This window comes from Astatotilapia calliptera, chromosome 6, assembly GCF_900246225.1.
Source record: "Astatotilapia calliptera chromosome 6, fAstCal1.2, whole genome shotgun sequence".
In the NCBI taxonomy this organism is placed as follows: domain Eukaryota; kingdom Metazoa; phylum Chordata; class Actinopteri; order Cichliformes; family Cichlidae; genus Astatotilapia; species Astatotilapia calliptera.
Window position 1 is genome coordinate 23515420 of NC_039307.1, and position 27384 is coordinate 23542803.

Below are 27384 nucleotides of genomic sequence, written 5' to 3' on the forward strand. Positions count from 1 at the left end.
TCTTACAAGTCACTCTAAAAATGAACCAGTCGGCAGACTAGAATGAATTTCCAACAGCAGTTGGAAATTCATTGCTCTACCGATTGGACTCCATAACTGGCCACATGTTGTTGTTTCTGCAGTGTTCTCAAAAAGGGAGTGCTCTTACACTTGAGGGAAATTTCTGCAAGCTATGACAGAAAAAGAAAGAGATAAACTGAAAAAGGGAGGGAAAAAACCCCTTAGTCACTTGGCTTCCTGTCTGAAAAAAAAAGGAAGTGGGTGGAGACATTTTCTACACTGCCACAGTCAGATAGCTGAAACCAGTGCAATATTCAACAGAAAAGTATACTCTGTCTCAAACCCAGAATCCGGATCCACTCCAGTTCTTCAGGGCAATCCTAGTGTTCACTATTGTGTACGGCTGAGGAAAGAAGAAAAAGGAGGGAGCATAGGGGGGAAGGAAATCTGCCTCTTTGTGTGGGAAGGTCTCAGCAAGAAGGTGATTTTGTAATTATTTGAGGTAGACACCAAAGCAAGGCTCTTCCTCCTGACCTCCAAACAGCATCGTTTCCAATTTCTGTACCTCTGCTGCCTTATGGGAGTCACATATGAGTGTGCTTCTGAGGCTGCCAAACAGCGACACCCGGGCTTCTCCTGATGATGAGAGCCGACGTCAGACTGGTTTCCATGAATATTGATGTGGAGGATAGTCTGTTTCATAGAAGAACAGAAGGAGGCAAGATGGCTGCCTTTAGGATTTGTTAAAGAGGAGATCCAGACGGTTTGTTGGAATTTCTACAAAGTGGAGGGACGTGAAAGGCAGGTGAGAACTGGCTCGGCACCTTAATAATCCGTTTAGCCCTTTCCCCCCTGTAACCTTGTGTGTGTTTTTGGTGGTATTTAGTCAGATGAAGTACAGCAGATGCCCCACATCGTAAAAAGCAAGAGCCAACATAATAAGGGGGGGATATGAGATAAAGCTACTCCAACATGGCTGACAAATTCTCTCTTTTTTTGTGCCAGCTAAAACTGAAAGACAGCAGTTGTGTTTTCCTGTGTGTGCTTCTTGCTGCATTTGAATACATTATAGAAAACAGTGGACTTGTTCAGGAGTTAGTTTTTTTAAAAAGCATAATTTAAATGCCTGTGTGACACTACCTTTACTATTCAACCCTGGCTTTTTCCTAAACACATTAAAAATGTATTCAATATGTAATATAACAAACATTTTTGTATAAGTGACTTCCTATTCGTCAAAAAACATTTGCAGCATTTATGTGTTATTGACAACTATTACAAAATCATAATTATGATTGTATTGTCTGTTTTTTTTTTTTTAATTCAATCTGGATTCAGATTTAGGTAGTTATTCACTTTGGTTTCCCCAATCCTTTCTCACTGATGTATATGTGCATTTTTATTCTGTTCAGCCTTCAGTAGGAGAGTAAAAGTCCAACCTAAGCATGTCCAGTAGTAAGTGCACAGAGTCTGCACGGCAGCAGAGCTGAAATAGCTTCTGGCTTTGTGTATATGAATCAGCTTTCATTGCTTTCACCACTGAATGACGAGCAGACACAAAGGCAAATCCCAAGGAGAAGCAAAGGAGAATAGAATTGTGGTGGCAGAGCGTAGTGTAGGTGGACAAGGTCAGAAAGCTATGAAGGAAATGAAATTCAATCCAACTGCACCATTAAGTGGGCAAACAAGACTGGTAATTCTGGAGATTTCCCTTACTTCCTTTAGAAGTTGACACTAAACACAAGGTTGTTATCAGGGAGCAACAACAAACATCAATTCTAAAAAACTGACCAACTTGGTGACTTCGCAAGACTATTTTGTCTATTTTAATGCATTACAAGGAGTAAGCTGTCACAGCTAACAGGGTGTTGTAGGTTTTGGATCTAGCTGCTGACATAAAGATTATTGACAACACAATGCAGATTGTGCCTGTGACTTTCAGGGTGTATGAAATGTCATTATTTTAAAGGAATTGAAATAAAAAAACAGCTATGTTGCCTTGTATGAATCGCAAATTAACAGAAGTACAATAACAGAATGATAGCAGTAACACGATCATGTATAAATCCTCATAGTTTTAAATACATGTAAATTGAGCTTTATTATAGGACGCCAAGTCTCCTATTAATTATCAAATGCATAATTATTTGTTGTTTCTGCTTGTGTATGTGAATTCACCTAAGATTAACATCTGAATGGCTCATTAGTATAACAAAAATATTTCGGAGGCTTCCATGCTAGGCTTGTGTATTGCGCTAACTGCAGTCGTCAGATAGCCATGTGGCCTCAGGGTACAAATTAAACAAAAGGAAGATGGAGACTAATGACTGACATTTAATTTGGCATCACACTTTAACAAGGCTATCTGAAGAACTTGTGCTTCGGTTTTTATCTTTAAATCAACACGAAAGTTTTCAGACACTGACTATTAGTGATCCATAAGGGCAAGATTAAAAGAGGTTAAATAGACAGTGAAGCTCCTTGTCAAATTACTAAAGACATTTACTAAGTTTTGGTTACAAAGTTGTATTTTTTTTCCTTTGATTGTCGATGCAGGCCATGCAGTTCCTGCACTGTGGTACAACTTTTAAAAACATATCTGGTGCTAGTAGAAGAAGATACTATTTAAGTCACAGAGTTTAAAACCAGCAGTAGTGGTATACACCTCTTGCGCAATACCATGCCTGTGTTTTGACACGATGAGCACGGTCACTGGCTGTGTAGCATCAACAAAAGTTCTTAAGCAAGAGTGCTCTCTGTAGCATTCATAAAGAATGTTGTGACTGCATGAGATCAGGTGAGCCAAGCCTTTGTGTGTGTAAGTGTGTACGGTGATCCCATTGCCCCACATAAACTAACAGACTGCAGATAATGCTTAGTGTGTCATTTGAAATACCAGACATTGTACTTTGATGAACAGAAATGAACCCACCTCATTTCTTGCTATGAGAGTGCACTATTAATCTCAGTTGTCTGATGTTATAACTTGTGGCTATATCTGCACTTAGTTGACTTTCCATTTTGTTTTTATTCTGTTTGCAATTCCGGTGCTCAGACCACCATACAAAAATATCATTTATGTCTGGTATGTATATCTTTTCTAGTCATCTGCTGTGTGTGACTGAATTTCAAGCTATTGCCATGTTCAATAACTTGCAATGGAGTGTTTATATACGCAAATGTAAAATGCATAAGCCGCTATTGAAATGTATAAAATAAAAGTACCACCTTTGTGGATATACAGGGGTTGTGTCAGCTTTATGCAACTGACCCTTCAAGTTTTCAAACTAAAACTGGGTCAGCAAGCTTTCACAACATCCAAGAATGTGCACTAGTGTGGATGCTAAGTATAACAAAAACAATGTGGATCTATCCCATGTTTCTCTTTCTGTTCAGCTGGACTGTGCAAAGGATTTATATGTGCTAATCCTGACCTGCACAACTAATGCTACATAATAACAGAAATAAAAAACAACCACCATCTAATAGTTTTGCAGTTTTATATTTCTCTGCATTGCTGCTGTTACATCAGCAGCTGAAAAGGCATGAAAGCATTAATAGGGCTACAGGGGGCTGAGTGGGGGAAGGGCCATATAGATCAATCACATGCACATAGCTTCTCTCATCTATCCACACCTACAGATAAAGCCTCACGGGTGGACTGCTAGTTCGTCATGGTCTTAAGTTCCCTTTATGTCACTCCTAGGGCAAACACAATATCACCTTTGGGAAGAATGTCCAGTTGCCATAGCATTCCACAACAATGCTGTCTACTTAAAATACGCAAGCCTTTACCCAAGCCCTCACCTCTGACCCTGCCCTATCCAACCCATGTATTATTTTTCCAACCAGGAGCCATTTCAGAAATGACACAGAACAGGTCCAGTGGCAGGCTAGACATTTTAGATTGCACTACACCTGGCTGGCCATAGCTCAGCTGCTTTCCTAAGACAAAATGGCGAGATACTGAGTGTTGTATTGATTTCTGCAATATTGATTTCCCTTTTGTCTGCTGCTGGGGTTTTGTTTTCCTATAGAGAGCAAGGGAGTAGCAGCAAGCCACTATCAGATGCTTCAACAGTGGGATCACTCTGTGAGAACGCTGTCACTCATTTGAACATATCTTAATGTTCAAATGAGTGACAGTGAATTTACAGTTGGATGCAATTTATCATGAAGTGTGTTTTGACTTACTGCTGCAAAAATGTTCACATTGTTTTAGCATCAGTGAAACCTGTAGAGCTTTGCCATTTTTTTAGTATGGTGTTTGTTTTACTTTTACTATTGATTGAACATAAACTGCATTATGTAAGACAATGTCTATTAACTGAAGCCAGATCAAAAAAATATGTCACTAATAAGACCACCAAACCAGATGGCCCTAACTTGTTAAAGTAATTATGATCCGGTCTGAGGTAAAAAAGAAAAAAAAGATATTCATAACCAACATATGCTATAAATATGACTCATAGCCTCCTACTACGAAGCGGTGCGCCGTTAGCCAAGTTGACGTTTAATTATCGATTGAGAGAGATAAGACTGCGTTTGAGTGGCACAGGCCCGGAGAGAGGGTTGCTGGCCCTGTGAGCATATATCGATGTCAGGGTTTACCTCAGGGGTGAGACAGAGAGGGCAGGGACTCAAAAGCTTCCTCCACGTGAACACGCACATGGCCGTTCTGTTTACAAACACTATCCCGGCATTCCGCAGCGAGGAAGGCAAGTGAGATGTTATGTAACCACCCCTAAGCGAATAGCATCTCTTCCCGCTTCTCACCAGGCCGCTCCTCCTACGCTTGGATGATCTTCTTAAATACTGTTGTCGCTGGTTGCGCTGACAGAAGTTAAGAATAGAAAAAGAAATTCAAAAGTCACTTCAGTCACTGTCGGTTTGCCTGAGACTGTGGCGAGACTGTGAGCAGGTCTTTTTCTTTGTGCCATTCTACATTGCTCTCGTGCAATTCTAATAGCATCAAGTCCGGAGACTAAAGAGGCCTTAAACGTGCCGTAAGCTTTTTTTGTGATTACAGCTTACAAAGCCATCACATGGGCGCAGATACCGTGGAGGACACAGTGTAGTCCACAGTAATGTCTCCATTGCACAGTCCTGCATGGTTAATTGGATTATTCATTAAATATTTCCTGGACACATTCATTAATCAATTTAGAGCACCAAGTTGCAATGTAGTACTTAGCATTTTTGTTACTATTATTAGCAAGAGAAGCCTAGCAATTAAAACATGCACATGGCATCTCTTAATGCGTGACATGAAAATCTTTGCAGATAAAAGCAAAACCAGGAAACAATAACTCCTGAAAATGATGGAGAAAACTTGATAAACCATATGCATACATACTTTAATCATCCACACTAGTGGCCAATTTATAATCACCAATTAACGGAAAATCCAGACCTTTGGCCTGTGTGAAATTGGGAAAACCAACACACCACTATACCACCACTCAGATTCCCCATCATTGCTCACTTCCAGTTAAATGAAATCAACCAAAAAGTGGAGGTTTAATTCAGAACTATTTATTGGAAAAGAATTTGCCTGTCAAATTGCATCTTTTGTTTTTTTTTTATAATTTTATTTTTTAAGGGTTAAAAGTGCGGAAACTATCAAAATCTGCAAAGCTTTGTCATTATAGCACAATCTAAAGGAGGTCCAAAATGGTTAAAACAGTTGCTTTTGATTACTACTTGCCCTCTTCTAAAATGGATGTTAGATATGAACCATTTTAGTGCTGCGAGCTGTCACTATAAAGGCCCCCTGTGGTCTACACAAGAAGCATAAAAGTAGACAGCTGGCCAAGACTGCTATTAAAAGTGTAACCCTACCAGAGGCTTTGAGTGACATCACTAACCAGTTCTGGGGAGTTAGAGTGGCTGTGGCTTAATATTAGGTTTCCTAAGTGGAATGTACAATTGCAGCAGTTGGAATCTTTCTGAGCCATAGTGCCCAGTGATAACTGAACTGGGCTTCATCCACTTGTTTATGATAGGAAAGGTTGCAAGTATGACTTCAACTCTTGTCCTGAAAGAATACAAACTCTTGCCTGCAAAACAAATTGCAGTATTTAAGTAATGGACTGCCATAATTTAATGAAATATTTATGTAAACACTGAAACAATACACTGTTTACAGAGGCTATACTTAGCAATTCATTCTTGAGGTGTGGGATGACATATATGATTCATACAACCCATACTCCATACACAAAAATATTCCTCTCAGAAGGATTTGTGATTCCCATTCAATGAGTCACGTGCCTCCTACTGAGTGAAGGTAAAGAAGGAGCTTAGAAAACAGCGGCTTAGGTCAGGCTGCTTAGAAACCAATGAGGGATCATCTCAAAAGCTTTCCAGAAAACTAGAGAGCACGTAGAAATGTTTCTCAGGCAAAATGACTGTTAACCCTCCTGTGATATATTTTTGGCTACACATTTATTAAAGTAAAACGAAAGAACCTGTTGCCAAACTTGCCTTAGTTTGTCATGACAAAGAAAAGAAAACACAAACTTCAATGAAACTGAAATTTGCACTGATATCCACCTACGATCCCTTTGCCCCCGTGTTTGTGTGGCATACTTTCCCTCCAATAATAATTTGCTCTGTTTACTGTCCACCTCTGCTTCCTGTTCATCCACAAACTGGTCTGGATTTGAATACTGCAAACAGTCTAGAAGCCTTCTAGGCTTTATGGATCATGCTAAATTATAGTGGATATGAATTTTAAAAAATTAAGTGGAAAGTCACTTAGAAGTTAACATTTGCAACTTTTTACAAAAAATTGCTATATATTAATAAAAACAAAATTGAATGATTTTTATATCATTTAAATCTATGAAACTAGAAATAGTGATAAGATGCCATAATAGATAGCAAAACTGATGAATGGGTTTAAAGAAAATTTTCAGAAATGTTGGGATAGGGGAAGCAAATGACTTCATAGAGAAAAGAAACCATGAATGCTAAATGGTAGATAGGTTCCAGAGAAGCGCATTGCATGATCCAAAATCTGTCTTTTTTCAAAGAAGGCTTTTGTTGTTTTAACAAGAAGATGCTAAACTATGTTCTGCACATATTAAACCAGCATGGTTAAAAGAGTAAATGTGTCTAGGAGCTAAACTGACCAGCTTGCAAGTCCAGAGTAATCATTGGTCAAATGTGAACAGTTGTTCTCCCTAGTTTCTAAACACTTATAGTATTGCTACTTTTTTTGTCATTTCATCATTTAAAGTAAGCAGTTATTTTTGAAAAACAATAGAATTTCTCAATTCTAAGATTAGATGATTCTAAACTTCAAACATCATGAATAATTTCACTTTAACATAATTTGGTATTTCCATTTTAAACAACATATCTAAACTTGACCTTTAAATGTGCTGATTGACACAGATACAAATGTAGGCCTCTGAATATGTGGCACAGTTGAATTACTGGCAGGATCAACCCATAAAGAACACGTGTGCACCACGGCAATGCAACCTCTTCTGCAGTCAGCCATGCTAGGGTAATGGTTAGCCCAGATGGGCTTTGAAGCGCTCATAGGACATTGCCGTGGCTACCATGCACTCAGAAATTAACTTTTGCTCTTTGTGCAGTTCATCAAGTTAGTCAGATATATTGACTGTTGCATAGACAAAGGGCTGGAGAGAGAAAATAGAGACAAGCCCTCTGGAAGGAAGAGTGTAGCACTGTGAGGGGTTGGGCGCAGGTCAATGGGTTTGTACGCTCAGAAGCCAATGTCTTCAGTGTCCATGTGATCCAGCTTGATGGCAAAAAAGATTTAGACACTATGTGTCAGCCTCAGAGCCCAGTAAGGATTCTTTGTAGCACACGTGGTGACTAAACTGGAAAAATAAAGGCTAAAAAAGTTTTTGGAGTGACATCAAGTTCAACTGCAACTTTCAGGATTGACTGCTCTGGGGGAAATATTCAATGCTGAGGTCAAGGTAAACAACGTCAAAGACAATGTCTTAGTGAAACGTTGTTGGAGGGAAGGCTGTGGGTGAACAGATTTGGTCTGAATGAGTACAGACTCTTGTATTAAAAAAAAGCATGCAGCTTTTAAGGAAAATATTGTGACACTTGCTATTGGTGGCCACAAATAACACAAGGCAGAGTACATGACTGCTGATTCCTGAATGGCTGCCATAAAACAATATAGTGTTTGCAATGACTATACTTGTTAATTCATTCTTGAGGTGTGAGAGATAATTTACATGATCTGTGACCTTATTGTCTATTATCATGGGCAGCTGACCATTTGGTTAATACTGAATCAACCCAGTAGCTAAAAATTAATACAGTGCACTTTGAAAATATTCAGAGCAAGAACAGTGAAGGATGACCAAGAATCTCATTGTTACTCTGACTGAGCGCCACTGTGTGAAAATGGAAAAAACTTATAGCAATCCAACTGACTCTGTGGGCATGAATATTGAATATCTGCGCTTTATTGCTGAGTCACTGGTGACAAAATTCTCATTAAATCCAACTTGAAATTTCAGTTGATGTTGCTCTCAGACTTGGAGAAACAAGATTGTATGGCCTGATGAACAGATTCAAGTTTTTCCAGCTCAGTCAGACACCTCACTTGAATCAAATTAAGTATACCTGTAGAGAACTAGAATCTCTCTCTACTGACAGTACCCATTAAACCTTCATGACCTTCACAGATCTGAAAAGAAAGAATTCCCCAAATGGTGCAAAGTTTGTTGCATCTTACTCAAAAACACTCAAGACTGTAACTGCTGCCAATCACACCTTAACAAAGTGTTTAGAAAAGGGTCTAAATAAAGTCTAACTCAAATACATACACATATTAAAAAATGTCCGGACTACAATTACATTTGAAGCAAAATTAACAACAGTAAAAATAGTTTACTCAGGCCCAATGTGAGTCAAATGGAAGACAAAAGTAAAACATGCCCACACAATGTTTTGCATGCGTTTGTCATATTCCCAGAATACCAGCTGAACTAGTTGTATCAGAAATGTTCAAAGATGGGGTTTAACACCTTCAACAAACAACTTGAGTTACTCATGACACTGTCAACCACAAGAAACAAATCATCAGCTACTCCTCAGACTTAACCCACAATTAGACCCAGTAAAAGAATTACAAATAATAATATCTATTAAATGCTTTGGGTCTAATATAAGGGGAACACAGTTTCTCTGGAAAAAAGAGTCAAGACATAAAACCTCACCCATCAGCAAAAAAAAAAAAAGTTCAAAAAAATGAGTGTTTGAATTGGTCTTGAATTAGCAGTGAGAGTGATTATAATTATGAATGGCCATGCAGATGATATCCATTAATCTTTTCCCTCTCTAAGTTTGTATTTTTCCCTTGGGGAGAAGTTAACTGAATCGGTATTGTACATCGTTCCGGTTTTACTTGTCTATCCATTTGCATATATTCCAGCTAGATGATTTCGGGCTCATCTAAAGTAAACGATGTGCCTAAGTAGTGTCAGGTAGTGTACATATTTAAATAAATAATACATAATGTTTGCCCTTTGCCAAAAACAGTGATTTTAAAAACTGACTGACATTAACTTCAAGTGTGTGTTCGGGTTTTTAAATATTTAGATATTAAGATATAGCGTTTATGGCTTTGCTGTTCAATTAGCATTCACTGGAAGTCTACTATCTTGCATCAATTACAGTCATCAGTTTCAGCATGATTAACCATCTCATGAATGCTGCATGCTACAGACTTACTTTTCATTTGTTTTTGTTTGCTTGTTTTTGCATGTCTATGACATTTCTGCAGAACACATATAACCTGATTTGTCCTGTGTATATCTGTACTATATAGCATACATTAGATTAGAGGACTGGTTTGCTACATGAACTGAATGTAGGAAACAACATCTTACAGTTCAAAAGAATTACACTAAGTTTGATTAGTTTAAATTTTACTCTCTCAAATAAAACTATAGTTAGGTAGTTATGTTTAAATATAACCAAAAAAGGCAACGAGACAATAAGCTGTGACAGCACAAAGACTGCATTAGGAATCTCCACAAGTATGCCACATCTGCCTTGCATTAGACATCAAGAACAATGTAGATCGTACAGATCCCTTCTTCATATGGATGAGGAGGAGGCTCTCTGGCCAAGAAATTACAAACAGAAGTTTATGCCATCTATGTGTTTGATTTGATCTAATAATCTTGGCTTAAGATTCCGTAAAAAAAAAACAAAAGGATTATGCTTTTATTTACATGTCTTTGCATTTATGCATCGATGTAAATTCCCCATCAAAGTGAACTTTAGAAAAGTGTAACGTAGAGACAGTTTTGTGTCATATTTAAAGGTAAGCGTGTCATATGTGAGCATGAGTAATTTATTCATCATGAATGATCCCCTCGATAACCGGATTTTACCTCCACTGTTGCCCTGGTTGTGGTTAATTACTCAGGGGTGAGAAACCGAGAATTAAAAAAAAAAAACAAAAAAACAAAAAACAGATCTCTCACTCCAGGATGCCATGTGATACAGACATCCGTACATCACAATTTTGTCATTAGGCCATATACAGTATCAACAGGTAAATGCTGTGCTGAGGAAAAAAGAAAATAGACCTGAAGTTGTACCATTCAAAGTCAGTTGCTACCCCCATGCAGCAAAGCCTTGCAGCAACCTTTGTTGCCATTAATGGAACCAATATGTGTCCCATCAGCAACTCACAGCCTCAAGCCTCTGCATTCCTTGTAATAACCTTCACATGTATCTGCATCTGCTCTATAACCAGCTCAAAAGATCACCCTTAACAGAAACTTTCTATCTGCCAAACATTAGACAGATGCATTATCAGAAAAGACTTTCTAAAGGTCCATTCTCTACACCAACCTGAAACAGTGCTACATTCTAACAACTCAAATGTACTTAGTATGTAGTGTGGTGTAAATGTGCTTATTTGTATGTGAACACAAACAACGTTATCGTAACAGGCTAAGTAACAGGCCAGTACCTCACAGTCTATAAAGAGACCAAAGTGTGTAACAAAAGGTGGTTTTAGGTATTGGTTTCAGCTGTGTCGAAATCAGGAAACTGAAATATGGCAACAAAGGTCCGACAAGTACACGAGGTTTACTTTTATCTAGGTTTTCGACCCTGATTTTACTTTCCTGTTTAAAATGTTTAGATAGGTTTGTGCCCCATCTGAGTGTAGATGCCAGTTTCGTTAAGCTCCCTTCATGTGTAGCAACAAGATAGAAGCACTGAAAACATTAAAATGCCTTCTGACTGCAGATGCAGGGGGGCCTTTTGTTTCTTATTAAAAAAAAAAAAGTGTCATATGTTGTTCAGACTGATAGAAAGAATGAGAGGGACAAAGCATAAATCACCGTGGGATGTGCATTGTACACGCTGTGTGAGCAAGCCATGTGACATAAATCACAAGTGTGAGATGCCTGATAAAGAGACTCTGGGGTGCAATACAAGAACATAACATAACATCTGTCCTATTGCGCCTGATGAACATTTGACCATCGTTAACAACACATGCTTGAGGGACAATACCTCACATTGTGCCTTATGAAATGATGTGTGTCTTCTGGTTTTCTACACTTTCCAGTCCATCATAGTTTATCTGTAAAAAGATTTTCTCTGAGGGAGTCAACTCCTTTTGTTGATAAGAGTTTCCTTGTGTTTGCCCATTTATTGATGGGGTATTAAAAAGTAGACCCAAAATAACCCATAACAAATAATAATAAGATTGAGAGTATGATATTTCTGCAAAAACTTTAGTAACCTTAGATGAATTTCAAGCTTGGAGTTAAAAAAAAAAAGAAAAAAGATTGTTTGCATATAAGTGGAAAATAACTGCTTGTTTACATTGTCAGCTGGAATGCTGAGGTGCTAGAGGTCGTTGGGTTTGTAGAACAGCAAGTTCGGCTCTATATTTACATCAGGGATTTGATCGCTGTAGAATGCAAGTCATCTGACCTAATTACCCCGATAAAGCGTTGCTAAGGATGAGATTTCACTCACGGTTGAGCTGCCTATAGTCTGACCCATCTAACTGGCCGCACTCTGATCAAATAACATTAAATGTAAGTAACATTTATCATCACGCTACCATGCAGTTTTTTTGCAGGGAAATCTCATGTTTCTGCAATTATGTGGAAATTTGAGTTAAACCATCCACCTAAAAAATATGCATAAGAGGAAACTAAATATTTTAATGGCTGGCTGTCCTGTGCAATGATATAGGCATAAATTGCTATAGCTATAACATATACAATATTTCAGAGTCATTATTATATACAGCTGTTAGAAGTTTCAAAAATACTTCAGACATTCTTCAGAATATGTTGTCACATATTCTCATGTGCAGCAAAACTGAAGTCAAGTCCAGTTAGCCAAAGTCATCTTATACACAAAATGAAAAAAATTGGATTTCAATTTGCATGCTATCATTGCTTTCAAATGTTTTAAAATCTACTCAGTATCAATACTTGTGGCTAAAAGAAGAGGAAACAACATTGCAATAGTGAAGCAATGGGTCAGTTAGAAGATATTACAATTTAAAAAAAGAAAAATCATATCTTTCCTTTTTACGAGACAGTTCACAGAGCATGTAGGGTTTCTCTTTATTACACAGTCAGAAAATGTATAGTCTTTAGCCTGGGTGCATGCTCAAGGTTCTTATCTTTTAAAGCAGGAAATTACAAATGCACTCTTTTCAACAAAGAAAAGGAAATGTGCACTTGAGATTATGGCTTATTCTTGGGACTATTCTACAAAAGTGCGGTGTGGCTTGGCAAGCATGTATTTGATTTACAGGTCTGCTACACATCTTGCTTTCTTTAACAGCAAGGCTCCTTACCATTGCTGCCTAGGTCTAAAGCTTAAAGCGCAGAGACCTGAGTCTTCCAGCAGCTGTCGTTGGAGGTGAATGTCACATATGGCTGCCAAGTCACGCCAAACAAACCCCATCTACTATGGCAGTTCTCATATTTCACTCGCTCACTCTGGGAATAACAAAAACACAGTGGAAGTCGAGTGTATTTAACACTGTTGCACTTGTGCTATGAAGACAAAGCAATGTGTTACAGACTGTATATTCCCTACACACATAATTTAATGCAAAAGAGAGAGATCATTTGTCATGTTGACTGACAGACTAAAATTACACTCTCCTTAGCAAACCAAAAACCTTTATTTTTAAAGAAAAATATTGATTGTTCAGGCTACTGATAAGGCCCTCTTGTGTAAACTGCGTCCATTGTTGTGCAACACTAGTCCCACTGTGTCCATAAGTCCACTCTTGTCTATAGGCTTCAAAGCACTTTACAACTTGTCATCTATTAATGGCAGCAAATGCATAGTTGCATAGGTAATAACTATGTACAACGGCTGTTCTCAACTGTACTAGTTCGATGGAAGGGAGCAGATGAATGGCAGACATAAGTAAAGATGAACCTGAAGCGTAATTACAAGGCAGAGGTAAGGCTGTGGCAGACAAAAAGAAACCAAACGACAGTAAATAGGAACAAAGAAAATGACAACAAAGGTCTGTTGGGTATTCAGTTCCAGCCATGTAAGCTGAGTCATATCATAAACTGAAACAGAGTGCTCATTCCCTGGTGGACATCAGCTATAAGAAAGAAAACCAAAATAGATCAAAGCATTATAACTCCCAGCAGGCATCCACACTAAAGTCACCGCAAAGCTATGCCTCAGCTTAGTTTAGTGCTCTACGTCCGGACCAAAAATAGATCTTTCCATAAATCACATCTAACAAATAGTTAACAGGATGAAGCTAACACTTCAAATCTGCTAAAGCACTCAGGAGAAACAGGATCTACAACTTTGCATGAATGTTATGTGTGTTTTTTATGTTTGTACGAAAGATAGACGCACACACAGCTGGGATCTCTGGCTTTGTTCTGGGTTTGCAAAGATTTTTTTGTTACCAGTGTGGGTGTATCCTACTGTGACAAGCTGCTTGGCTCAACTTGGTCGGTTGTAAACCCTGGAGTGTCCCGCAGGAATAGAGCCGCACTGTAAGCGGCTTTGAGCCAGTGTTCAACTCTTGATTTTGTTACTGATTTACAGACTGTTGTGAGAACCAGAAAAACAAAGTAGTAGTCACAAGGGGTCAGGGGGTTCCCGTCATTCGTCTGCCTCACAGAGACATCTTTTAAAAATCAAGTTTTAAAATATGATTTTTATTTAAAAGAGTTAAAAATACGGGTGCAATAGTAATTCAAGTACAAATCCAGAGAGAAATACTTCTGGGTTTTTTTTGGGTTTTTTTAAAGGAAGTGTTACATTGTTACTCATTCAAACAGAGATTGTTAAGTAGGCAGTAACTTTAGGCAGTACTCTCCATACTTTTCAGAGATTATTATCATCTCTCATCTTTTGAGTCTTGTTTTGTTTTTTGCAGCAAACTGCACAGTAAAAAACAGATTCAAACAAGAATTTGTAAGATTAGCAGATGAGCTGCTATGGATGAGAAAATTGAAATGCTGCATAAATGAAAATGCCTTCCAGATGCAGAGACCTACTGCCATTCATCATAAACAGCCAAGCTTATAGCTCTTACTGTCCTCATTTGTCAAAATAACAAAACCTTGGTTTTAATACCTATGACATAATCCTAAATGGGTTCAGTGTCATTTCTGATCAGTTATTTTTATAGAAAGCATTCTGCCTTAGTCATAGACCAGTAGGAAAAAAAACAAAAAACAAATGCCACAGTAGGAACTTAATACAAGAAGAGTCAGCACATCTTTCATGGCTAATTTTTTTTTCAGTACTTCTGTTTATTTATGATGATAAACTCTGTCAACCACAGTATTAAAACTGCCAGTTGGACAAAAATTTCTCAATAAATTCACTTGGCCAAACAGTTTTCTTCTAAATATTCTTCCGTGACATGTTAGCATGCTAGAACAGTCCACCATTTTGCTAGCAGTGAGCCATCTTGTCAGTCAGTATTTTTATTTCATAGTGTCACTTAAAATGTCATCTTTTCAACACCCTTTTCTCTTTTTTGTGTGTACAAAGTCTGCAGAGGTTTTCAAGGTACCTCAGAATTACACTGATAACCTCTGTGCTGAGCCTGGAGCACTTACCTGTCTATGGTCATGCCAATGCACCTCTGGCTGGTGTTACTGTAGTTTGTTCTATAACTCACAAGAACTGCTGTAATTGTGTTGCCAAAGATTTTTGCCTGTTCTCTTACTCTGCTTGTAAATTTCCCTGTTAACATCAATGTGATGTTAACAGATCAATTCATAACCACATTCATCCAAGTGAGTTAACCGGAGATCACAAATTTAAGTGTCAAAGGTTTTGTAAGATTTATCTCACTGACCACAGATTCATTTCAATATATCACACAGAAGTTTCTAGTTTGGAGTTGCGTATTTCAGTATAGCCATTAGAAAGGTCATGATATTGATTGCTCGTAAAGGTCTGCACTTTAAATCACTTATTGTTTCCACTAGTGGTACATAAGTGGCAAAAGCTTGTGATTTCAGTTGTTTCGTTTCGTTTCGTTTCCTTTTTTTTTTTTTTTAACTGTCGACTGGGTGTTGAAACCTTGCAAAATGGCAAACATAAATTTCAATGAAGTTCTAAAAAGTCTTCAAAAAATTATACATAAAATAATCAAAGTTGTCAAAAAGACACCTTTGAGGTTCATCTCCCTAGCTGTGCTGGGAGCTTTTTTCGTTTTTAGTGTGTTGCTTCCCCTTTCCACCTGCTAACCAGCCACTGGCAGCTCTGTTGTGACAACAGTGGAATCTTTTAGGAACCTTGTAATAGCTTTGCTTGTTAGTAGGAGGTTTAACGCTCTAAATGTGGCGGTCTGGAGGGCTGCTAATGTCTTGGAAGAGTGATTGATAGAAGATCATTATGATAACCAGCTTCTCCAGACTAAGCTTGGCCTGGCAGTTTCCTATCATCTTGGTCCAAATGAGTGGGTCATATGTAATTTTTTTTCTTCATTCTTGATCTATTTAGTTTTTAACTATTTATGAATTGAGGAACTTTTTAAAAATGTTTTTCACCCAAAACTTTCTTAAGCTGTTACCACAGGAACTTGATTTTAAAGCCTTAAAAGAATATACACCAGACAGGGTGTCATTATGTATGATTGGATATATTAAATATTTGACTAAAATGACACAAATTTAAGATATTTGCCTAAATTACTGAGCCTAGCATGTGTTTATGTGAACGACAGAGGTTTTCCTTCTAAATTTAATGAGCTTCAAAGTTTATAAAGCTGTGGACATAAGTTCTTTGAATGACAACAGCTGTTCTGTAGCTCTAACAGGTTCCAGATGTTATAATTGTGCCCAGTGATGGAGTATAATTATAGTACCTCTCCTATTTAGTATTTTTTTCCTTTCCTGCTTCCCCAGACATCAGTCAATACCTATAGTGAACCTCATAGTTGGTTTACAATAACAAGACTGCTTTTGTGTGAATCTAAAGCTGCATACAGTTATGTTAGTATGGTATTATTATAACATTTTAAGATAGCCATAGCAACTGGCATCTGTTGTGACATTTACTTATTTTAAGTGTATTATGTGTTTATATGTTGTAAGTGAATAGTTTACATTTCTAAGTCTTAAAAATCAAAAACAATTTTAACTTCATTAGATCGGTGCTGTCCTGTTGAAGATATTGTCTCAAACCCGGCATTGGCAACTAGCATTCTTCACCCTGATTGTAGATATTCACAAAAAGACAACTGGGTAACAAGACAACTCAGTGTCAGTTATCGATCACTTCAGTTATTCTCCTTTATCCAGTTTTACTTTAATACTGAATTAGGGCCCCTCTTGGTGCTCAAAAAAATTCCTTTGGCATCTGCAAAAGAGTTTCTAATAATTATGATGGATTAGACTGCAGTTCATTGTACCTGTGCACTGCAATGGTTTTGCAGATGCTGTAGATGTGACATGCATTAATAATTACCCATATGGAAAAGATATATATAAATCTTATAAAGTTTGTATCTGTCTTGTGTGAAACTTGTATGAAAAGCATACAAGAATGAAAACAGATATAAGATCCCTTGAAAAATTATATAATGAAACTTGTATGTTTTGGATACTTACTAAAACAATGTATGAAAGTAATGAGAAAGTGGCCACTTTCATGAGTAATCACATATAAGTTTTTACGATTTCTTTTCCATATGGGTAAGAGCAGCAGACAAAAATCAATGTTCAGCTCGAATCACTTTTGCTTGCTGCTAAACCCTCTACTTCATATTCTTGATATATTAATATTAACATAGTTTTATACATAGGTATAATTCTCTAGAATTTAAATTAAACTTAGAAAAGTACAAAACTCTGACTTCCTGTCTCTTGGAACTGAACTGTGATTGTATTTAACATAAACATTTTACAAACATGGTGTCTAAAGGGATACATAGACTGGATGGCATCATCCTGGTTTTCACCAACACTGACAGGAATCTTGGCCAGGATTTATCCTTTACTGCTTACACTAAACAAATATCTCTCATCTTCATAACTAGAAACTGAAATGGGAGACATACTGAAAGTGATACTGAAAAATTAGTTAATGCAATTGTTACTTGTAGACTGGACTATTGTAATTTAACAGGCTGTTAAAGAACCATGAAAAGCCTGCAGTTGATCCAAGACATGGCAACAAAAGTACAAACAATGACTAGAAAGAGAGCTTATAGGCTGATAGGTGTGCATTAATAGGCAAGCCTGCACTTAAAATGTCACAGAACAACTGATCAAGTACTACAGTCTAACAGAGGGAGGCGAAGTCTATGAAAGGTCCTGCTGTCATCTGATAAACATTCAGTACCCAGCTTAAATACATTACACTATGTGCTATATTCAAAAATAGGCTTCTAATTTAAGAGTACTTAGTAACACTAAGAGTTTGTTAGCAGTGTAAATGTGAGTCATAAAAACATTTAAATAAATATGGTTGGTGTTAAAGGACTGAAATGAAAAGACTTTACACAAAGGTTTACACAAAAACATAATAATGAGGCTACACTTAAAAATCAATCTGGTGCTCTTGGGTAAATCAATTTTCCCTCATTTGTTTAGGATGCAGAAATGAAAGGTATCTAACTATATATAGGGCAAATGCATATTACACTATCTCTACACCAGCAGTCCCCAACTCCTGGGCCATGGACCGGTACCGGTCTGTGAGTCGTTTGGTACCAGGCCGCGAAAGTTGAGGCTCGGATGTGAAATTTATGGTTTTCAGGGTTTTCATCGTTAACTCTTTTCCCATGTTGTAGTTGTGTTATTTTGCAAGAAATATTTATGCGTTACCATAGAGACCAGAGAGCATTAAGGGGCAGAGAGGAGGACGTTACTCTCAAAGTTGTTAGCACATTTCAAGAGGATGCTGCTAATAAATTTACACAATGACACAATGAATTTGTGTTTATTATTATATTTACAAAATACCAAAGTTTTTGTCTTGGTCGTATCATTTTATTTTGTTGTATTTATCCACAACACCTTAAAGGCCGGTCCGTGAAAATATTGTCTGACATTAAACCGGACCGTGGCATAAAAAAGATTGGGGAACGCTGCTCTACACCACCCAGCCATTTTTGTCCTTTTAGTATTAGCATGGACGCATTTGCTTTCACAATGCATTACAACTGTTGACACATCCCTGACCTAACCTTGACCTGTATTTCTAATAGATAGGTGCACAATCAAATTTTGCTGAGGACTAATCATTTTGACACAATAGTTTTATGACTGTTTGCAAAAGACAAAAAATCTTATTTAAAAATATGTTTATATTTAAATAAATTCAATAGCAAATTCCTTCCTGTCTTTCAGGACGGACAGAGGGCAGCCTTGTGTATGGACTCTGAGCAGGCCAGATGGAAACGGAAGAGAAGAGACATGAGAAGGAAGAAAGTTTGATATTAGAGCAATTTGGCACATCTCACAACATCCCTCATAAACTCCAGAATGGAGGCCAGTTTTCAGAGGGAAATTCTCTGCAGATCACTGGGGATAAAAACTGGAGCCATTATAAACCCAGCACTGATGCCAACACTTTAAAAAGGCACAGGGAGAACTGCAACAACCCTGCTTCAGAACAAGGGTTGCTGGATCAAGGATCCTACATCATGAATGGAGAACTGATGAATGGAGAGTTAAAGCATGCACTTACTGAACAGTCCTTATTGGTCCATCAGTCCAAGAAAACAAAAATAGATTCTGAGATTAAAGGAAAGGATGACATAAATTCAGATTTATTGGGAAAGTTTCCTGAACTGACAACAACAAATGAATTTGGATGCAATTCCCAAACGTCAGATATTAAGTTCGATAGCAGGAACTGCAATTTTCGTAACAGAGATATTTTCTGTGTGCCACGAAATAAACAAGTTCCGAATGGTGCTGTATCATCTCCCTCAACCATAGAAAGCACCCCAGGTGATTTGTTAGAGAAAACTTTGTCTCAGTATTATCCTGAGCAAGTCTCAATTGCACTACAAACATCTGGGTCACAATTAGATGCTGTCAATAATTCACTGCCTGATAAACTGTCCAGTGAAGGTGCTCAACTTCCCCCTATGACCTCAGGATTGCCCAATTCAGCACAGATGCCTGGCTCACAGCAACAGCAGGCTCAGGCATCTGGAAATACTGAAGGAGGCAACAATTATAACTCTGTCAACTATGTACTAAATGGATACTCCAATAATTTTGGAGCAGACGACCAGCAGACACAACAACATCAGCAGTCAACATCATCTTATTCTGGTGAGGAACTGGCTCTGGGACAGCTGTCAGGCATGATCCTGTCAACAAATAATGCCAAAATCCCACAACAGCATCCAAATGGTGCGCAGTGTTATCAGGATGACACACGTCATCAAGGTGTATATGTAAAAGCCCACCAGGAGTTTAACGGCAGTTCCTTTCCAAACTGCAATAGTTCCCTACAGCCAGCAGAGGCAGAATACGAGTCCTTTCCCAGTTCTGGGACACAGAAACTGGGGCATGGTGAGGAAAACACGTCTAGTCAGCATCTGCAGCATGGCACTGATAGGGATCGCCACTATGGGATTCAAACCCAGAACTTTCAAGAAAATGCTGTAAACCCACTTAGAGCTGAGAGTCAGGGACCCATGGGATCCAGACTCCAACAGTTACACCACACTGGTATAGAAAACGGGATGGAAAACACGTCTCAGCAGAGAGCCAATTTATCTTGTTCTACCCCTAACCAGAGAGGCTGGAGAGAACTGAATTCTTCACATTCCCAACAGCCACCAACAAGTGGCCCATCATCTCAGGCACAAGAGCAGGATCTGTGGAGGAACTTCTCTACTAAGTCTATGTCAGAACAGCAGACAGCTAACCCCCCGGATCATGACCAGATGTTTGAGCCAAACCCAATGCAAAGATTTCAGACACAGAGAGTTTTCTCTGATGGCAGCCAGGGGTCTAACTTCCAGAAGAAACAGCAGGATTATCTGCCAATGCAAACGCATTGTGCTTCAGCTCAGCACAACACTGCCTCTGAGTGGCAGCAATCAAATTCTGAAGGAGCTCAAATGCAGCCGTCTTTAGCCCAGAAAATGCCAGAGCAGCAAAACTTCACTCAAAATCAACAAGTTGACAGTCGCTGCCAATCCCAGATGCAGTCAGAGCGCTTATGTGAGGACAATGACCTCCAGGAAATATTGTCACCTGGGTTTTTGGCAACACAGCAACAACAGCACTGTCAGCTCCAACGGCCAATGTCCCAGCCACCACAATTCGAAGCGCAGCAACTAAAGTCTCCCAGTTACAGACCTCACAGTCAGCCTCAGCCAGGTCAGCAGCTGCTTCAATCCAATCAGCCTTTTGGAAATGGTCCTGCTCAATCCAGCAACCAACACGTCCAGCAAAATGACCATGCAACATTTAGTAATATTAACACAGTAGAGATGTCACAACATCAAAGGCAGTATCCACCAAACTCAGGCAGCACTAACCTCAAGCAATTTCAACCACAGCAGCCTAAAAGCCACTGCCACCAACCCAACCACGTGGACTTTCCCCCAAACTCCACACAGTCACAACCTCATTTACCACAAGGTGCTTTAAGCCAACAGGTCACAAAACAAATGTATCCCAAAGCTGAACAGCAGCTGAAGACATCTTGCACTCAGTTCCAAAGGGGACCTCAACTACCTCTGGGACCGGCAGGTCCCCACGTAGACTTTCAGAGGCATGCAGCCCTACGTATGCACCTGTTACAAAAGCAAGAACGCCAGGGCTCTCCTCAAACCCCTCAGAACTCTAGTGACCCTAAACATATCCAGAGAGCTGTGAAAATGGAAAATGGACCCAGACTTGAAATATCTGGGTTACAGAACCAGGAGCATCAGATACACATGCGAGAGGCAGGTAGAATACAAATTAAGCAGGAAAACCAACAATCTCTGTGTGAGCAAAGTAAGAAGCAGGCAAGTATCATAGCCTCTATGGAACAAAGCCTGAGACAATACCAGCTTTCACCTGTGTTTGAGAAAAAATCCATTGTCATCAATGCATTGAATAAAGTCAAAGTAGAATCTTCTGGGCCTGTCACAATCCTGTCAACCAAAACTGATGTGAATGGAGTAGAATCATCAGCACTTGCCTCATCCACTGAAGTTCTTAAAAAAACACCTGATTCCACCCCTAAGAAGGAACAACTTCTACAAAGTTTTATGGATTCTCCTGTGAAGCTGTTGAATACCCCTATAAAAAATCTTTTAGACACCCCAATGAAAACACAGTATGATATTGCATCCTGTCACTGTGTTGGTAAGTCTCTTAAGTTCAGCCTAAAACAGGATGGGCCAGTTGTATTGTATATATTAATATGTTTTGCTTTATGACTAGAACAAATAAGTGAGAAGGATGAAGGCCCATACTACACTCACTTGGGGGCAGCACCAAGCATTGCTGGCATACGGGAAATGATGGAAAAAAGGTTAACAAAAATCTGAAGTGGAATAATATGACTGTTACATAGCTACAATGTACAGTTTTACCTGTGTTAATTTAATTGCTTTTATTCTGCTTTAAAGGTCTGGCCTAACAGGGCGCGCCATCAGAATTGAGAAAGTAATATACACCGGGAAGGAAGGAAAAAGTACACAAGGATGCCCCATAGCCAAATGGGTACAAATATTTTTTCTATACTCCCCCTGAGACTTCCCTTAAATATCTTTGTGTGCACATATTCCCATACTTTTCATCATTTCAGGTGATTCGTCGATCCGGTGAAGAAGAAAAGCTATTGGTTTTGGTGCGGGAACGCCCTGGCCACAGATGTGCAACAACCTGCATCATTGTTGTAATTCTAGTTTGGGAAGGGATTCTGCCAAGTCTAGCTGACCGCCTCTACCTCGAGCTAAGTGAAACTCTAACAAAACATGGAACCCTCACCCAGAGACGCTGTGCTCTCAATGAGGAGTAAGTGACACCACTGTGTAAATCACATTTAGCCACTCAGACTTGATCTAATATTTGCTATCACATATTTATATAATATAAAAACTGTATCTTAAGGATCTCCTTGCCAGTGCCAAAATATTCCACCATTCTCTAAACCAAACAGTTTTCAGTTTGTTTGTTTTTTTGCGTCCATGGAAAATATAGTTAATGCCTTTGCTTTTATGTATTTCTGTTCATTACTTTTTGTTTTTTTGCTTCAAGTCCAGTTCCCCCTTTGATCATGAGATTATCATTCTGACTATCACAGTCCTAATTTTTGCTCTGCCCTTGCAGGAGGACATGTGCATGCCAGGGATTAGATCCTGAAGCCTGTGGAGCATCATTCTCCTTTGGCTGTTCCTGGAGCATGTACTACAATGGCTGCAAGTTTGCCCGGAGCAAAGTCCCAAGAAAATTCAAGTTACTTGGAGATGATGTGAAGGAGGTACTTTTTGAAGTTTAAAATATTATTCACATTGTGTTTACCTTGATTAAGCTGACATGCTATTCATCTTAATGCTTACAATTTTCCATTTAGGAAGAGAGAGTGGAGAGCAACTTTCAAAATCTGGCAACTTTACTGGCTCCCTTGTATAAAACTATGGCACCTGAAGCTTATGGAAACCAGGTGAATATCTGGACATATTTTTCTTTCTTTCTTAAACTAAAATAAAAAATTAAAATACAGTTTCTTATTACCTGGTAAAACCTAAACCAATTAACATTTACATACTGCACATATATTTATATGTGGCTAATGCAAATTGCAAACAGGGAAGTTTTTGGAGAATTTTATCCACCAGAGGGGATTTTAAATCAAAGAATCAAGATGTGAAGGCTTTTCACTTTAATTCTGGGAGTTTCTTAAAAATGACACTGAAACTTTTTCAAAATTACAGCCATTTTGGTACAGTGCTTTATTCTCTAAAGCTCAAAAGTACGAAAAAAAGCCCAACTACATATTTTTTTAAATAAAATCTATTGCTTTCAATGACAGCCTAAAGTCAACTCTTTTATCACACCTAGATTGTTTGATTTAAGATCAGTGTTTGTGGTGTACAGAGGCAAAGAAAACCTGTGTCCTTGTCCAAATTTTTATAGACCTTTCTTACAAGCTGTATATTACTGTTAAGCAGCCAAGATTCAATCTTGTTCTCTGGCATGTATGAAAATGCTAGATCAATGCTGCAAGTGCATAACTTAGGCCTGTTTATCACTGTAAACAGTCATTGTAAAGTGAGTGGGTTACTAAAACCCAAGAGGCAATACGAGTGAAGATCTTTATCCTATGATGGAACATTTCTATCTCGATGGTGTCATTTCTTCTATAATGAAAATGTCCTCATTTATAGGGTAAGAGAAATCCCTAAATGTAAAATGATGTGCACCATAAATTATACTTTTATAGTCAGCTGATCTCACCCTAGTTGAACACCCATGGAAAAGCCGAGGGGAATCATGTGGTCTATATTAAAAAACAAAATAAAGGAACTGTAAAAATTGTCTTCGTGTAAACAGTTTTGAAGAATTGTCATAAGTGATTTATGCTACCCTAGTAGAACACCTTATGTTGGCTTATCATTTTGTTGTTTTTTGTAGTGACCTTCACAAACTTTTAGGCAGCTTATTTAAATTAACTTCTTTTTGTTCCTGAACACAGGTGGAACATGAACATAGGGCTTTGGATTGCCGTCTTGGGCTCAAGGATGGCCGTCCTTTCTCTGGGGTTACTGCTTGTATGGATTTCTGCGCCCATGCTCATAGAGACCTCCACAACATGCAGGGTGGCAGCACTGTGGTAAGGATAAAAAAGGGAAACACATTTCTCTAAGTACTTTAGAAAAATGCCGGTTTTTGAATTTATGGCTTTGCATAAATTCAACCTGCAAAGCCATTTAATTCAGATAGTAATTCTTTTATTTTTTTTCAGGTGTGTACATTAACGAGGGAGGATAACAGAGGGATTGGAAAGATTCCAGAGGATGAGCAGCTTCATGTCTTACCTCTTTATAAAGCTTCCAACACTGATGAATTTGGAAGTGAGGAAGGTCAACAAGAAAAAATAAAGTCAGGGGCTATCCAAGTTCTCAGTGTTTTCCGCCGCCAGGTGCGCATGCTTGCAGAGCCTGCTAAATCTTGCCGACAAAAAAAGCTGGATGCTAAGAAAGCAGCTGCCAACAAGAATGCCATGCTGGAAAGCTCCAACGATAAAGGAGAGAAGGCCAAATCAAAAGCTGGCACTTTTGAGAATTCTACTCAGAGCAATCCAATGGCAGGTAGGGTAACAAATTATTTTCTCTTCATAGGTATCCATTGATTTCTCTGAACTGAGCGGTTTCTGTCATATTCCAGGCTTGCTTCCAGAACAAAATGAGGTGTGCATCAGAAGTTAGTGAGGGTGCTCTATGCCTATACAGCTTACCAGGGCTGTATAGGTTGGACAGGTTTTACCGTTGGAAAAACATGAAATGTATTCTAAAAAAAAAAAAATAAAACATTACATCTTTATTGATTTATGTAGATATATAACTTTTCATTAATGGTACAGTGTAGGTTGTCAAATGTGTCTTTGTGGGGGAAAGCGTTAAACATGTTTTTTCTTTGTAGCAACATATTGTTGGAACACTAAATTGAACACCAAAAGACCCACAAATAATGATTTTACAAAAGGTGACACAATGGATTTTGTTTTCCAGGACTTATTCCAGGTGCTGTAGGAGCAACCCGTCAATCATGTCAGCCACAACACCCCCTAGGGGTCCATCAGCAGCAGCAACACCACCAGAGCATTCTCCCTCCTTATCCTGGCTCAACAAATGCTGCTTTCTCCAGGTTTCCCAACCATAATGGGTCTTTTCCAAGCACTTCAAAGCCAGGAAGTATATATCCCCATCAGCCATCATCTTCCAGCCCTTATCCTTCCCCACTCCATGCATCAAACTCATACATGAATGCATCCAATCGTCCATACCTCGGTTATCAATGTAATGGAGGAATTCCCTTTGACAACTACAATCCATATTATCCCCCAAACCCAAAGCACTTAGAAATGTATCGACAACAACGGCCGACACTTTACTCAGAGCAGCAGTATGGTATACGGCGTTATGAGGTCAATTACCCACCAAGATATGGTGAGCCAGGCTTACAGGTCAATGGTTATAATGCCAGCAGCATTAGACCAGTTCCTCCCATGCGACCTTATGGACCTTATACTCCTAACAGCGCCTCAGATCCCCAGTTTCTGGACCCCCTCTCAAGAGCATCCTCAGCCCATGCAGGCGTAGATTACAAAACTGCTATGAGCAAAGGCAATCGGTTTGGAGAATGCCCAAATCCATATCTGCCCCAGAACCCTCAAATGCTGTCCCCAGGCCAAGATCCTTTCCATTTGCAAATCAAAGCAGAGATGGGTATGCCTGGTCCACAAATGCTTTCTGCTCAGTCTGGCAGTATGTGTTTAAACCCTGAAACACAGTCAGGGTTAAGGTTGCCAAATGGAAGCCTCATGGGTTCCAGTATCAAGCTGGAGCCTGGAACACCACAGACACCCACCACGCCGCAAAAGCCAGAGCTGTGGTCAGACAACGAGCACAATTTCTTAGACCCTGATATTGGTGGAGTGGCTGTGGCACCTAGCCATGGCTCTGTCCTTATTGAGTGTGCAAAACGGGAGCTCCATGCGACAACGCCCCTTAAAAATCCAGATCGCACCCACCCAACCCGTATTTCCTTAGTGTTCTACCAGCACAAAAATTTGAATGAAGCCAAGCATGGTTTGGCACTGTGGGAAGCAAAGATGGCAGAAAAGGCTAGAGAGAAAGAAGAAGAAGCAGAGAGGAATGGCGGTGAGGGGACTCCTAGCAAGACCAGCAAAAAGGGGCCTAAACGTGAGCATTTAGAGTCATCAGAGACCACAGGGGAGCCTCCTTACAAACGTTATATTAAGGCACTAATGGAGGGATCTTTGTCATGCACAACAAACACGTATGTCAGTACATCTCCGTACGCCTTCACCAAGGTTACAGGGCCTTACAGCCAGCTTGCGTAGAAAACACTCATTAAGAAGACCCTTGAAGGTGCTATGACAAACAAGACCACAGGCACCAATGCCCTCCCATCACCCTTTTGTTGTAAAAGGAACCTGTGATTAGATGAGCTACAAATCACCTTTCACCTCTTTAACAATCAAGCTTTACCCGTTTACCCTACAAAGGTTGTATTTATTCTTCTTTGGTAACTTTTGCAAGATACAAACTCTCTGGTGCTTTTACTCTGATACACACGGATCTATTTTAGCTGTAAAGAGTGAGTTTTGGTGGTTTTTAATTTTCTTTCAAAGTTTTTTGGAGATATAATCTTGGCATAAAACACTGACTTTTTGTAAATGACAACATTCACGGTGCTAAAAAATTGTGCTTATTACCTTTTATTTTAATTCAAATGCCTTTACACTAACTGCACAGATAAATGTCAGCGGGACACCGGAAATATCATGCCAACATACAAAATGCTTTTCGAAAAGCCAGTGTTTTTTAAAACACATTTGGTAATGATAGTTGAAGCTGAAAAAAGTTTTGGTAGTACCTTTAAATTATAAGATCTGGTAAAAGCATATGTCTGCATTGAAAGCATGTCATTTCTAAGCAACACATTGTGACATTCATGAATTTGTAAGGACTTGGGGGTTGTATGAACAATCCATAAAGGTGTCCATGCAAAAGTTTTAACAGTTTTATCAATTGCTGGTGCTTCTTTCACTTTCCTATGTCATTTTTACTGTAAATTGAGCCATTCTTTTATGGTGCATTTTTGAAAGAAAAAAAAAAAACAGAGAGAAAGATCTCGGTTTTTCTGGTTCTTTTTCCAGGGTTCCTTTGTTTATCAA

General features: G+C 38.8%; 1 protein-coding gene across 1 annotated transcript; it reads left to right on the forward strand.

The window, feature by feature from the left end:
* The first annotated feature begins 376 nt into the window (after positions 1-376).
* Positions 377-27356, forward strand: tet2 (tet methylcytosine dioxygenase 2). Its single transcript, XM_026171205.1, has 10 exons — positions 377-805; positions 18849-21821; positions 21900-21990; positions 22088-22181; positions 22267-22475; positions 22791-22941; positions 23035-23124; positions 24157-24294; positions 24427-24772; positions 25193-27356. The coding sequence occupies exons 2-10, from the start codon at positions 18893-18895 to the stop codon at positions 26545-26547; spliced, it is 5403 nt and encodes a 1800-aa protein (XP_026026990.1). The 5' UTR covers positions 377-805; positions 18849-18892; the 3' UTR covers positions 26548-27356.
* Positions 27357-27384: the final 28 nt, after the last annotated feature.